This window comes from Muntiacus reevesi, chromosome 6 (assembly GCF_963930625.1).
Source record: "Muntiacus reevesi chromosome 6, mMunRee1.1, whole genome shotgun sequence".
Taxonomy (NCBI): Eukaryota; Metazoa; Chordata; class Mammalia; order Artiodactyla; family Cervidae; genus Muntiacus; species Muntiacus reevesi.
This window is the reverse complement of record NC_089254.1, coordinates 15,122,972-15,137,965: the sequence shown is the minus strand read 5'-3', so window position 1 is coordinate 15,137,965 and position 14,994 is coordinate 15,122,972. Positions and strand designations below refer to the sequence as shown.

General features: G+C 41.2%; 1 protein-coding gene across 3 annotated transcripts in view; it reads right to left on the bottom strand.

The window, feature by feature from the left end:
- The window catches only part of UMAD1 (UBAP1-MVB12-associated (UMA) domain containing 1), a 339,161-nt gene that overhangs the window by 151,516 nt on the left and 172,651 nt on the right, over nt 1–14,994 (bottom strand). For all 3 annotated transcript variants that reach the window (XM_065939072.1, XM_065939073.1, XM_065939074.1), the window contains exon 3: nt 2,734–2,807. In XM_065939072.1, the coding sequence (XP_065795144.1) occupies nt 2,734–2,807 (74 nt within the window). The remainder of the gene's footprint in view (nt 1–2,733; nt 2,808–14,994) is intronic.

The following is a 14,994-nucleotide window of genomic DNA, read 5'->3' as shown; positions in this document are numbered from 1 at the left end:
ATTTTTGTCATAGTTCAAAGCTCACCTAATACATGAAGCCTTTCTTAATTCTCACTAATGATATTTCTTCCTCCACTGAAATCTCAGTTTAATTTGTAGTTAAGGAGTTTAAGAAATGTGTCTATCCCACCTTTTACTATAATGACTTGTGGAGTTGTCTGATGTTCATGAATAGACTGAGAATGTAAGTAAGAATCATGAAGTCTTACATACTTTTATATCCTCTTTGCCCCACGTCCAACCAAATTCCTTGAAAACAGTAGTCGATCTACGTGCTTATTTGAATTCACCAAAAAATTCATTTGGGGATACTAAAATCTACCTTCTCCAAAGGGTTCTTAGAAAATCAACATATATTTTGGTAACTAAGAGTGTTATTTTTAAGCTCCAGGGAACCTATACAAACTGACCAAACATGTTTTCCTTATAAATAATATTTCAGCATTTGTTGTATAGCCATTAAAAAGGAAATTAATGAAAATCTTTTTGCTAGGTACAATAGTTACATTTTAATCAGATGTATATCTTTCAAAAACCCAACTGAAATCATAATACTTCACCCTGCTAATGTATTGAATGTCAAAAATAATCTAAGTTAACAGATTTATGGTAACTCCTAGGGCTTCCCAGGTGGGGCCAGTGGTAAAGAATCCACCTGCCAATTCAGGAGACACACGAGATGTGGGTTTGAATCCTGGGTCAGGAAAATCCCCTGGAGGAGGGCATGGCAACCCACTCCAGTATTCTTGCCCGGAGAGTCCCATGGACAGAGGAGCCTGTGCGCTACAGTCCCTGGGGCAGCAAAGAGTTGGACACAACTGAGCGACTGAGTTCACACAGTGGGTAGTCAGTGGACTTGAAGTCAAGGAGTGATGTGATCTGATGCAATTTCTGCCTGCTGTGAAGAGAACAGACTTAAGGGGGAAGAATGGAGGCAGAGAGTCCAGGTGAAATTGGTGGCTTAGGATTCTAGCAGTGCCTGCATTGAGAAGTGGTTAGAGTCAGGATGTGTGGGGAAGCGGAGGAGACAGGACTTACTGGTGGAAATGCATGTAGAGTGTGAGGGAACAGGAGTCAGGGGTACCTGAGGGGTGTGATTCTAAACCACTCTTCAGAGGGTGATGCTATTTAACACTGATGGTGAAAAAGAGCAGAGAGAAGCCTCCGGGTGGTAGAGCCAGGGATCAATAGTTCTTTGCTCAAGTAAAGGCTGAACTGTTTAGAAACTTGTAAGTGAAGTAGCTCCAATAATGAGCTAGTTTCAAATCTCAGAGGATCTATTCTCAAAAGCTTCTTTCCTTCAAAATTAACCTTGGAATTCTTTCTATCAATAAATCAACTTTTAAAAATAATTGAGTTCGGCAGACATTTCCACTGAATCACATATATACCTAAGCAGTAAAACTGAAGTAATCATGGATGATTTCTAAACCATTTTGGTGGTTCTTTCCTAAAGCTCAAATACATCAACCTTTATTTCCTATCAAAGATGCTACTACCTAAGGTGGAAGGGAGATCTGAAAGGGAGGGGACATATGTATACATATAATTGATTCATTTCACTGTACAACAGAAACTAACTCGATTAACCCCCGATTAAAAAAACAAAAAAGATGTTACTTATGTTCAGTATTCACTAAATATCTGAGTAAATAAAAGAGATCAAGATGCTTTGACATATATAGTGCAGATTTTTCTTTGTCCTTGTATCTTTTTTTTTCACCACTATATACTCAGCCCCTTGCATAGTGCACTGAACACAGTCATTGCTTAATGAATACCAGTTGCATGCAGTAACAGAAAAAAACAAATGCACAGTTTTATTGAAAATATGGCTCTTTTCTTTTTGTACATCAATTTTGTTTCCCAAGTAACTGCTTTGAAGTTTCTCTCTTGATTATAAAATATTTACTCACTGTGGAAAATCTAAACCCCAAAACCTCTCTTCTTAAGATGAATATTACTCTCGACTTATAACTCATGATTGTGTTCATTCATTTAACAAATACTTTTGACTTCCTTTTCTGTGCTAGGCTTTGTGGATACAGTGATGAGTCAAACAGGCCAGGTACCCTGACCTCACTCCAGTTGTATGCGATACCCTCACTTTCTACAAGAGGTGTGTCACCATGCAGAAAGTTTCAAAATCCATGGATATCTCTTCCACTCCAATAGTTACCATTCTCCCAGTCTTAAAAATGATTCTTTCAGTGATTCAATAAGGTCAGCATGTTTCCACACAGACTATGGAAGGAAGTGAACTACACTCTCAAGTACTCACAAGGAGCAAATAATTTTCTCACATAGAAAAAGAATAAAAACTCTAGTCTTTTTACTGAACAATGTCAAGGCGTGTACTGTGGTGGTGGAAATGCTAATGTAAGACAGTTCTGAAGAGGTTATTTTCAAAGCTTTCTCTATAGGTTCATATACTACCTATTCATTCAAACGTATTAGAAAAGACTCACTCAAGAAAAATAATTCAAGTGTTTTAACTTCGGTGTCCTATGCCTCTGTTTCCAACAGGAAGCTTTCATCACCGGCACCAGGAAAAGCTCAGTACTTGGAAGCGACTCCTGCCCACCCTGCCTTGATTTCTGGCAGCTCAGCCGTTCTCCTGGGCCCTCGGCACCTGTCTGCCAGAAAGGAAGGGACTGCTTACCCTCAGAGGACTATATTACCACAGTGGCTTGCTTGGATTTACCCCAAAAGGACTCACTGAGCTTCACTCACCTCCGAAGGCTGGTTGTCTTCTGCATCTGAAGTTTTGCCTCTTGCTGCCACTCTTTGTTCATGCGCTGTATCTCCTATTAGACAGAGAAAAAGTCCCAAAACTTTATCATGCTGTTGTGGCCAAACTGTCTACCACTTATCTGAAATACCTTCCGTTACTAAACAATGAGCACTGGAAAGGGTGTGGAGAGAAGGGAACCCTCTTGCACTGTGGTGGGCATGCAAATCGGTGCAGCTACTGTGGAGAAGAGCATGGAGGTTCCTTAAAAAATACTAGGAATAAAACTACCACATGACCCAGCAACGCCCCTCCTGGGCATATATCCCGAGAAACCCATAGCTCAAAAGGACACGTGTACCCCAGGGTTCACTGCAGCACTATTTACAACAGCCAGGATGCGGGAGCAACCCTGCCGTCCATCAACAGACGAGTGGGTAAAGAAGCTGCGGTACACGCACAGAGTGGAATGTCACTCAGCCATAAAAAGGCCTGTTAAACAGAGTGAAGTCAGTCAGAAAGAGAAGAGCAAATACTGTACATTAACACAATATATGGAATCTAGAAAAATGGTACTGATGAACCGATCTGCAGGGCAGGAATGGAGACACAGACATAGAGAAGGACTTGCGGACACAGCGGGAGAAGGAGATGGGATGAACTGAGAGAGCAGTACTGAAATATATTCAATACCACGTGTAAAACAGCTAGTGGGAAGCAGCAGTGTAACACAGGCAGCTCAACCTGATGCTCCGTGATGACCTAGAGGGGTGGGCTGGGGATGCGGTGGGAGGGAGGCTGAGAGGGAGGGGTGTATACTTATGGCGGATTCATCTTACTGCAGAAACCAACACGATATTATAAAGCAATTATCCTCCAATTAAAAAGAAATTTAAAATAAAGAACTTATAGGTAAACAGGTACATAGGATTTTCACTGAAGGACTAATTTTAATAGAAGAATATGGGACATTTTTATTATAATTAAATACAGAATGAAACCTTTTCAAATAACCCAGAAAATGAGATTTAAATAAAATTTTGTTTGATGTCCCAAAGAAAATGAAATATCTTCTGTTGTTGTATGTTCACACTGTGGAGTAAGCAAGTTAATATTTAAGAATAGTAATTTTATATAGGTCATAAAAATCATAAATACAGAGACAAACAATCTAAACCAGAAGTGTGTCCTGCTTTATACAGGTTTACTCTGGAAAAATCAAGTGAGTTAATATTTTGTAAATCAAGTCATATTTCAAATAAACTAGGAAAGGTTATAACTTAAAGAGATAAAGCAAATTACTTTCAAACATTAGACATCTTTCTAACATGAATAACTGTCCTCTACATGTGTCTTTTAAGAAGTTTTACTCTTTATAAGTGTTTATTTGTGTCTCTGTAGATCTACTTCAGACTGCATGTATGTATGTAATAATTAACCATATGTCAAACCATTTTTACAACAGGAAAGAACAATGAACAAATTCATAAATTAGCATTCAGTTAATAGCCTAATCCTAAAGGTGGTGCCTGGGAGGGTTACATTACTAAACCAAGCTGGTGACTAGGCTGCCTCTAAGGACATAGGACAGACAGAAATATAGTTAGGTCAGTACAAGCATAATTTAATGTACTAATAGTCTATGTTAATTTATTGACTAACACCAGTCATCTGTGATTAACACATGGTAGGTAAAGAAACAATGAGTCTACTTCTTAAAAGCATAATGAGAAGTTAATCTAGTATCTGCTCTTCCCATAAAGTTAGGCCAGACCAGGAACGTCCACAAGAGGGAAGATTACAAAATCCATACACGATGACTTGGCTGACACTAAAGGTTAGGAATTTGTTAACACAGGGAAGATCACAGTCTTCACTGGCGGTAATAAAGTGTGGAAGTCTGGGCTGGGCTTAACTTTTCCACAGTGAAACACAGAAGTTTACCAATGGCTATAATCAAGAAAGGGCCCTGTAAAATGTTAAAGAATTAAATAAAATTCTGTTAAATTCTAAAACAATTAAGAATTAAGTTGGTAGTTTATTGACATAAGATAAAGTAAATCACTAAATGTTTAAAATCCAAGCACGTCATGCATAGTCCAGCCTACAAACTGTGTTCTCAGCTAAGTGAGGCATTCATACTGTTGGTCAGAACCCAGCATATGGTAGGCGTTTCATTAATACTAGCTGAGTAAATTAGTGAACTTCTATCTATAGTTTCTAGTCTATAAAACTGTGATAATACTGTGCATGTGTGCTGAGTTACACAGTCGGGTCCAACTCTGCAACCCCATGGACTATAGCCTGCCAGGCTCCTCTTGTCCATGAATGCTAGAGTGGGTTTCCATTTCCTCCTCCAGGGAATTCTCCTGACTCAGGGATCAAACCCACATCTCCTTCACTGACAGGCAGATTCTTTACCACTAAGCCACCTGGGAAGCCCGTGACAATACTAACTAGTATGTAATACAAGCTTTATTTGAGCATACAATTAAGTCTTTTTCATCTAAAACATATCTGTGAAACTTAAAAAGCAAATTGATTAAATACCATTCTGCTATATTGTTACTAGTGGTTGGTAATTGGGGCATAACTTGTTAGATTTTAAAAAGTTAATGATTTTTTAAAAATCATGCTGAAATAAAAGCATCAGGAACTTAAATTACATCTATAGGATAATAGAGGTAATAGTCATTATGTGAAAAATTATGTCGGCTTACTTTTATTACTAGAATGTAGAACAATTTTGATTGATTTTTTTTTAAGTTATTATCTAAACTGACCATTTATTTGCACATAGGGAAGAGTCTTATTCTCAGAAATGCACCTTCTCTTTGAAAGTTAGGGATAAGCGAATCAACCCCCAGTTCATGGACGGCAAAACCAACCCACGAGTTGTTTAGCTTGCTTGGGTAGAGAGAATGGGACCCTGAGGCCCCAGCAGCACAGGCAGCCCAGGTAATGCACGCCTCTGTACACGGAGTCAGGTGTGTCTAACAACTCACATGCCACAGGTTGAGACTAAAGTATGTGTCATCCAACATGAAAGGTCATTTACTCAAGAAAGTGTTTTTTTTAACCTTTTAAAATGATTATAGGGCCATCCACTAGCCACACAAACACTGTATTTGGGTGAAATCATTCAAGTCTGTGCTTTCTTTGCCAATTTCTGATTTCAAGGTAAGTATCTGTACCACACTTTTCCTTCATGTCTGTATTTGCTTGTGGCTGCTGGGTCTTCATCGCTGTGTGTGGGGGCTCTCTCTAGTTGTGGCGGGCAGGGGCTACCCTCCGGCTGGGATGCGTGGCCTCTCACTGCAGTGGCTTCTCTTGCAGAGCGCAGGCTCGGTAGTTGGCGCATGGGCTCGGTTGCCCTGGGGTGTGTGGAGTCTTAGTTCCCGGAGTCAGGGACTGAACCCACATCCCCTGCACTGTCAGGCGGATTCTTAACCACCGGGCCAGCAGGGACATCCCAGACTTTCTCAACACCTCCCTACTGCTCGAATAGCCAGAAGGGCTGTCAGCCAGTGTTCCTGACACCACACGACACATCTGCCTGGAAGCAACTGTACAGTCATGGGTTACTGAAATGCCATATTTGGTGATGACTCAAGACAGTAACTGATTACCAGGAAAAATGCGACCTGCAAGGTTATTCTCTATAAACAAAGGCGCAAAGTGAAAACTACAAAAACAGCAAACAGAAAAGAACAGGTCACAGTGAAACAGAACTATTTTCCTCTCACTGAAGAATTATTTTATCACAGTAAAAATTCAATTAGTTTCCCTAACTTGTTATAACCCATATGAAAGTAAGACACTTCAACAATAAAAATAAAGATGCATGTGATGAATGTGAAATGATGCTTCAGTTCTCAGATGAGTTAGTTCTAATTTATGTGCTGTATAGATTGAATAGGGCTTCCCAGGTGGCTCAGTGGTCAAGGATCTATGTGCCAATGTAGGAGATGCAGGTTTGGTCCCTGGATCAGGAAGCTCCCCGGAAAAGGAAACAGCAACCCACTCCAGTACTCTTGCCTGGAAAACACCATGGACAGAGAAAGGAGCCTAGCAGGTTCATAGGATCGCAGAGAGTCAGACATGACTGGACTGACTGAGCATGCACCCATAGATTCAAAACTTTCATTTGCAACTCAACTATTTAAAAGGAAGGAAAAAGACAACAAAAACAGACTCAAACTATTACATGTAGAATGGATAAACGCCAAGATCCTACTGTATAGCACAGGGAACTATATCCAGTCTCCTGGGATAAACCATAATGGAAAAGAATATTGAAAGAGAATGTGTATATGTATATAACTGAGTCACTTTTCTGTACGGCAGAGATTGGCACAATACTGTAAAGCAACTATACTTCAATTTAGAAAAAAGAAAAAAATTCATAATATTAATATTTCATAAAGTCTTATTTATAACACCACAATTGATTCTCATCCCCATTTCCCTCCTCCATGACTTTACTGTGTGGGCTTCCCTGATGGCTAGATGTTTAAGAATCCACCCACAATACAAGAGACCCAGGTTCGATCCCTGAGTCAGGAAGATTCCTCTGGAGAAGGGAATGGCTACCCACTCCAGTATTCTTGTCTGGATAATTCCACAGACAGAGGAGCCTGGCAATTTAAATGAGACAGGCTTCATACATATTAATGAAGCTCTTTCAGAACTTAAAGGACTGAAGTGAAATTTCATGTGTATTTCAGACTAGTGAGGCTAGATAGGAAACATTTTAGGCTTCTCTGTCAAAACTTCTGGAGTCTACCGTCGTAGCTGGGAACAGCCACAGATATATAGACTGTGGGATGGAGCTGTGCTTCAGTGAAATTTTACTTACAAAAGTGGGCTGAGTCAGGCTGCAGTTTCCAGATCTCTATTTTATATCCTACCTCTTCTAGGATAAAAAGCTGAATTATGCTATATAAGGAGATGAGAAAGGACTGGTGATAAGCATGTCTTCATGATCTCATTCTACTGGGTGACCCGGGTGGAGGGAGAGGAGAGAAGTGATGAAGAATGAGCACTAGGTGCAAGGGAAAAGGAGAGGAGACGCTTCCAGTGATGCCAGGGGAACCCGACTGCCTCTTGGGACCACCCAGAGGGGACTTCTTCCGGGGAGGGGTGGTGGGTGAGTCAGGGAGCACCCTCACTCTTTAGGCCTCCTTCAATGTGGAGGAAACCCTGTTACTAACATTCACCCCAGTCTCCCCCTCCATTCTCCAGTCACTGGGTTGGTGACGTGGGGGCGGCAAGGCTAACGGGGTTCTTCCTGGCCCGACTCCCTTCCCCACTCCCCTCTGCTTTGACCCTGCACAGGGGGCCTCCCACTGGAGCAGGGCCGCCCCAGCCCCGCATACTCTGCAACAGGGTGGAGTTCCACCTAACGGGGTTCAGAACAGGAAACCCATTTGCTTCTTGACAGAAGCCACGTTCTTGAACACCAGCTTTACAGGCAATAAAGATGAGAATTTGTTCTTCATCTCTTTTTTTTTTAACTAAATTGTCCAGATCTTATCTGGGTCAGGAGGGTGTTATTACCGGAACACCCTAGAATCCAACAGGACAGGGAATGGCCTGGTGTGGACAGCACTGGAACCTGCCTACAGATGAAAAACTGTGAACACAGAAATCTGTTTTCTTTCTTTCCTTTTATTAGAGAGGAATTATCTAGAGCTTCATATCTGAGAATGTAGTCTTCAAAACACTAGTTTCAATGGGGTTCCCATGGAAAAAATAGCTCTCTGGTCAAAAGTATGAGGAAAAACCTACAGAATGCATTCCCTCCCGATTGATTTTCAATGTACTTTGACATAGTAAAGGCTCTGAAAAATTCAGTTAAGAAACTAAGAAGAAATTTTCACCATGTTTTTTACTAGAAAGCCACTTTATTCACTCTATTAAAATCTTGCAGAGTGTCACACTACAGGGAATGCTACTATAACATTTCTGAAGTTAAAATTGAATATGAAATATTTTTACTGACTTTTAAGATCTTCCACATTGCTAAATTTGTTATTTAGTTCTTGAGCGTTCATTTTATACAATGTTAACTCATACTTCTTTTCCTTTAGATGATTCTTTTTAAAACTCCCTGTTAATTCATGCAGTTGCATTTGGGGCAGACTAGCAGATTGTGGCTGCATTCTACTGCATGATTCTGATTCCACAATAGCTGATAATCTACAGAGGAGAAAAGGATAGCCAGACACCTTGAAGACACAGGAGAAAGCCCCAGTGCTCAGAAACATCCCCCCCACAATTCTACCAATTAGAGATTCATTAGGGTTAATGAGCTCCTCTTTTAAAATGCAAATACCCTGTGGGAGTGTTTGCTTATTAGTCATTCACAGAGTGAAGTAGTGGAAAGAACAGTGGAATGGCCTCTCCATTAACTCCTTTTCATTCCTCAGTCACACACTCATTACCCAAGGAGGCCTGGCAGGGTGGCAACAGAATGGCTTTGGAACTGACAGAACTCAACCCAACGCCTTTGCCAAATCCATGACCTTGGGTACATTACTGAATTTCTCAGAGCCTCAATTTCCTCATCTGAAAAATGGGAATCATGACATATAATAAGGCTATTATGGTGGCATTAGTGGTAAAGAATCTGTCTGCCAATTCAGGAGATGCAAGACACACAGGTTTTGATCCCTGGGTGGGGAAGGTCTCCTGGAGGAGGGCATGGTAACCCACCCCAATATTACTGCCTGGAGAATTTCATAGACAAGAGAGCCTGGCGGGCTACAGTCCATGGGACTACAAAGAGTCAGACACAACTGAGTGACTGCATGTGCACACACAGATTAAATGAGATAACATACTAAACACTAACGGCAGAGAGGAAGAAGGGAGAGGAGCTGGGGCAAAGATAAACCTTGTGAATAGCTGTGGCCGAGATCTTCAGCACAGCAGAGGTCAAAGAAAGGCTCTCCTGTAAACTCATTTAGTGCCCCATGCAATGTGGTGAGGTCCGCTTTGTAATATCCATTTAAGGATGGCAGATCTGGTGCTGGAATCCAAGTCTGCTGACAGTGCCAAGTCACCATGCAGCTTCTCATTACTCCTCAAGACAAGTTATCCAACTCGGTTTCATACACATTATATTTAAGTCTCCTCCAGTTCCATTCTGTCTTCTTTTCCACTTTTGAGAATATTGTCCACATGCTCCCTGTTTTCCACTATAATGAAGAAAGGAAGGACAGAGAGAAAGCAGAAGTTCTAATTGCCAAAGATGTGCCTTGCCCAGGAGCCTGCTGCTGTCGGGCCAGGACTCTTGACAACAGTTACCCCACAAGAAGACAGGAATAAGAACACTGGAGCCATGGAGAGAGGACTGCAGTCAGCAAACACACAGAGGGAAAGGTTCAAGCCAGTGAGGAATTAAAGAAAAGCAAATTAAAATGGTACCAAGAATATATTAAATGACCATACCAAGATCATTACACCCAAATTAGCTAAAGATGCTTACAACTAACACACTGGCATCATTCTGATAGATGAAGTTAACACTGTTGATTCAACTGTATGTGAGAGGGGGATAGTTCAAAGATAATTCTAGGCACACATGAAGAACTCCTGAAAAGAATTATAAACGACTGTTAAAATATGGAGAAAAATTTAAATTAAGGGTTCAGTAGAACACGCAATGCATTTTAAAAGATATTAGTGTGAATCTCAGTGGTAAAGAATCCGCCTGCTAATGCAGGAGACTCAGGGATGAACCCTGGGTTAGGAAGAGCCCCCAGAGAAGGAAATGACAACGCACTTCAGTATTCTTGTCTGGCAAATTCCATGGACGGAGGAACCAGTAGGGCTACAGTCCATGGGGTCACAAAGAGTCAGACACGACTGAGCAATGGAGCATGCATGCACACACACAGTGTGAATCTTAATTTTAACACTTTTATATACAAATTTTAGGCAATGTAACAGATTTTAATTTATGACTGCTATTAAAATCATACAGCTGAAATTTCGCTTACTGCACTGCAAGCTGAGGGTCACACTGGACACTTAAGGACATTCATTCAAGGAAGTAAGAATACCCAAAAATCCAACAGAAGTCAGACTCAATGATCAATCCTCCTGGTCTGCTCTGAATTAATTCGTCCTGCAATTCCAGATTTCTTTAGTTCTGAGTCGTGTTATGATATAGCTATGGTTAAAAATTTTTCTGGAAGATTTCAAGCAATCCAAAACATCAATTAAGTATTTAACACTACATTAAACACATAAGCCCAGGCATTTTTTTAGACTAGAAGACTAGAAACTCAAAAGGCCAAAGTAATTTTGTACTTCTGCATTTGTAGAATATTGTATCACGCTGTACAAATATGCCTTCAAAGGTGATTTTTTTTTTTTTTTGGATAGCTTTCCTAAATCTGAATAAATTTACACCCTGCAAGAGTATGTTGGGTGGCTCATCGTTCCTGACCCTGGATCCCAAAATGCTGCTAAAAGAACCCGCTACACAAAGGTTAGCTCTGAGCAGGCCGCTGACAACACATCTACAGGCCGTGTTGCAAACAAACGGGACTGATACAAGCAGGATTTTCAATGGTGTAGGGCTTGAGACATAAATCTATAAACAGAAAAAAACAAAACAAAAACCAGGCTCACTCTACCAGTTAATCTGGTATCCTGAAACAAAGACTCAAATGTGCTGCCTGTTGTGGGAGGAAAACGATGGCATTGATCCATCACCAATCATGCAACCAAGGCAGAGGTCACTGGTACCAGGGCACTCACGCTCAAGAGTGACTGATCTGCTTTCCAACCAACAGAGTAAACTTGTAGAGTTACTGGCTGGGGTCACAAGTTCTGCTCAGTCAGTTTTCCACACAGAAATAAGGGATACCATGAGATCAAATGTGTTTTTCCATCTACAGCATCCATTGGTCCAATCAGAGATATTAGGTAGGTAAGCTGTCAGTGTCTTGAAACTTGAGTTCTGGTAGGGACCAAAGAGTTGTAGTGTAAGAAGTAAAGTTGCTCAGTCGTGTCCAACTCTTTGCAATCTGATGGACTGTAGCCTACCAGACTCCTCCGTTCATGAATTTTCCAGGCAAGATTACTGGACTGGGGTCTTCTCCAGGAGATCTTCCCGACCCAGGGATCTAACCCAGGTCTCCCTGTAAGTAGTATAAGAGAACACGGCAAAGAAAATTTCCAGCAGAAACAATAAAATGAGGACATGAAACATACTACAATCAGTTTCATGTTGTTTCATTCATTCAACAAATATTTGCTGAATACCTATTATGTTAGATAGCATCCCTGACTCAGTGGACATGAATCTGAGCAAACTCCAGCAGAGAGTGGAGGACAGAGGAGGCTGGCGGGCTACAGTCCGTGCAAAGGGTCGGACATGACTTAGTGACTGAACGCAACAATCTATTATGTGCCACATATCATGCTGGGAACCACGTGAACTACAGCGACACCACCCCTGCCTCAGAGCATTTACAGCCTCAGTCCAGTCGCTCAGTCGTGTCCGACTCTGCGACCCCATGAACCACAGCAGCCAGGTCTCCCTGTCCATCACCAACTCCCGGAGCTTACTCAAACTCATGTCCATTGAGTCGGTGATGCCATCCAACCACCTCATCCTCTGTCGTCCCCTTCTCCTCCTGCCTTCAATCAATTTGCATCCTAGAGTGGATTTTTCAGTCAACTAAATGTAATCACAAAAACTGGTTGTAGAAATTAGCCCCAAACTGAAAATTATGGGACTATCAAATCAATTAAGGAATAGAAATTTCATTCAAAGCACACTTTGGGAAAATTGGCCAGTCATAAGAAGAACAAGCTTCGTATCAGGGCTTTCTTTCCATCTCAGCACCTTTCACTAAAAATAAAGCATATATTTTGTCAGCATCATTACTTTCAGTGGAAAGGAGTATTTCTGAAAATATACCAACATTATTTGAAGAAAAGTTGATTTTAAAAATGAATCACTTGCAAACCACAGATCACAACTAGAAGCAAAGCCACGTTTGACGAATGTGATGAGGTCATGTGACGTTATTCCCAGATGAAAAACGGGAGTTTGCTTTCAAAATGCAAAAAATACTGGCCTGCTTTATTGAAGACATCACACTTCTCATGTGATTATACAATGTGAGCATGTGACATTGCTATCCTGAGGATCACCACATGTCATATTTAAAATGTTCATATAAGGGGCTCCCCTGGTGGCTTAGTGGTAAAGTATCGGCCTGCCACTGCAGGAGATACGGGTTTGATCCCCAGCCAGGGAAGATCCTCCATAACATGGAGCAACTAAGCCCGTATGCCCCAACTACTTAGCCTGTGTTCCAGAGTCTAAGAGCTGCAACTACGGAAGCCTGTGTGCCTAGAGCCCAAGCTCTACAACAGGAAAAGCCACGGCAATGAGAAACCCACAGCTAGAGAGTACCCCCGCTCACCACAACTAGAGAAAAGCTTGCACAGCAATGAAGATTTAGCACGGCCAAGAAATTAAAAATAATTTTAATGCTCATAGAAAGAGGGAGGGGACATATGTATACACATGGCTGAGTCATCCTAACGTATGTCAGAAACCAACACCATATTGTAAAGCAATTATCCTTCAATTAAAAATAAATACATTTTTAAAAAATGCTCACATAAGACAAGTGGTTTGGTCCCTTTAGGAACTCAGGTAAAACTCAACACCACAAGGTCTAAGGGAGAAAGTCCTAACCTGTACACAGGTCTACTAACTAGAAGCAGGTAAACAGCCACAGTGAATCGCCAACTAGCCTCCCGAGGAAGGAGGAACCCGACTGGGAGGCGATCAAAGTTTAGGCATGTAAACTCGGGCCTGGCCATACTCTTATACTTATGGAACTTTTAGTTGGGCTATAATATACAGACAGGATGGAAAAGAAAGTGTATCATGGGCTAGCCTGGGACAAATGTGCCCTAAGGGAGAGCAGGGGCTAAGAGCAGCAGAGAGCAGGACCTTCAAATGCATTGACATCTCCTACATGCCCCGGTGGGGCACTGCATCTCACATCAGAGTGTGTGACAATCACCAGCAGTACAAATTCCTGAGTCTCATGGGCGATTCGGACTTGCTCAGTTCAGTGAACAGCCAAAGAATCTAAATTTTTAGCTAGCCTTCTAGGAGACTCTAATAGAGCTGACTCACAAACCACCCTCTGAGACACACTGATGCTGAGATAACCTTCCATGGCTGACAGAGTACCATCGGCCTAATTTAGGGAGTGACTATCTCCTCCTTCATTTCTCCTTCCCTCCCACATTGTTTAAATGTTTAGAGAGTACGGACACGGCTCTGTGCATAGCTCTAAGTCACGGTCCAAAACATTCCCCAAAGAACTGAAAGCAGGGAGGGTCTCGAAGAAATATTTGCACATCCATGTTCATAGCAGCATGATTCACAAGTCAAAAAGCTGAGAAACCCAATTATCCATCAACAGATGAATGGATAAACAAAGTATGGTACATACATACAAGGGAGTATTATTCAGCCTTTCAAGGAAGAAAATTCTGACATATGCTATGACATGGATGAATCCTGAAGACACTGTGCCAAGTAAAATGCCAGTCATGAAAACACACACACTGTATGATTGCTTTTATATGCGATGCCTAGAATAGTCAAATTCATAGAGATAGAAAGTAGAATGGTGGCTGCCAGGGGCTGGAGGAAGGAGGAAACAGAGTTGTTTAATTGGCAGGTAGAGAGTTTGAGTTTTGCAATATAAGAGTTTTAGAGACTGATTTACAACCTTGTGAATGTACTTAACTGAACTGTACATTTAACACTGGTTTGGATGCTAAAACTTACAGGTACTTTACTGCAATTAAATACAAAAATTTAAGATGTGTTACTGTCTATTTAGAACAATAACAAGGTAGAAGTTAAAGGTAAGTCTACTGCTGATCAATACTGTACTTTACAACTTATTTTAGCTTTGTCCTAGTGTTTCCCTGGTGGCTCAGATGGTAAAGAATCCACCTGTAATACAGGAGACCCGGATTTGATCCCTGGTTGGGAAGATCCCCTGGAGGAGGGCATGGCAACCCACTCCAGTATTCTTGCCTGGAGAATCCCCATGGACAAAGGAGGTTTGCAGGCTACAGTCCATGGGGTCACAAAGAGTCAGACACGACTGAGCGACTAAGCATAGCACAATAAGTGTTTACATACAAATGCTATAATTAGTATTTATTCTAAGTTCATGTTGTTATATAAATATATATATATA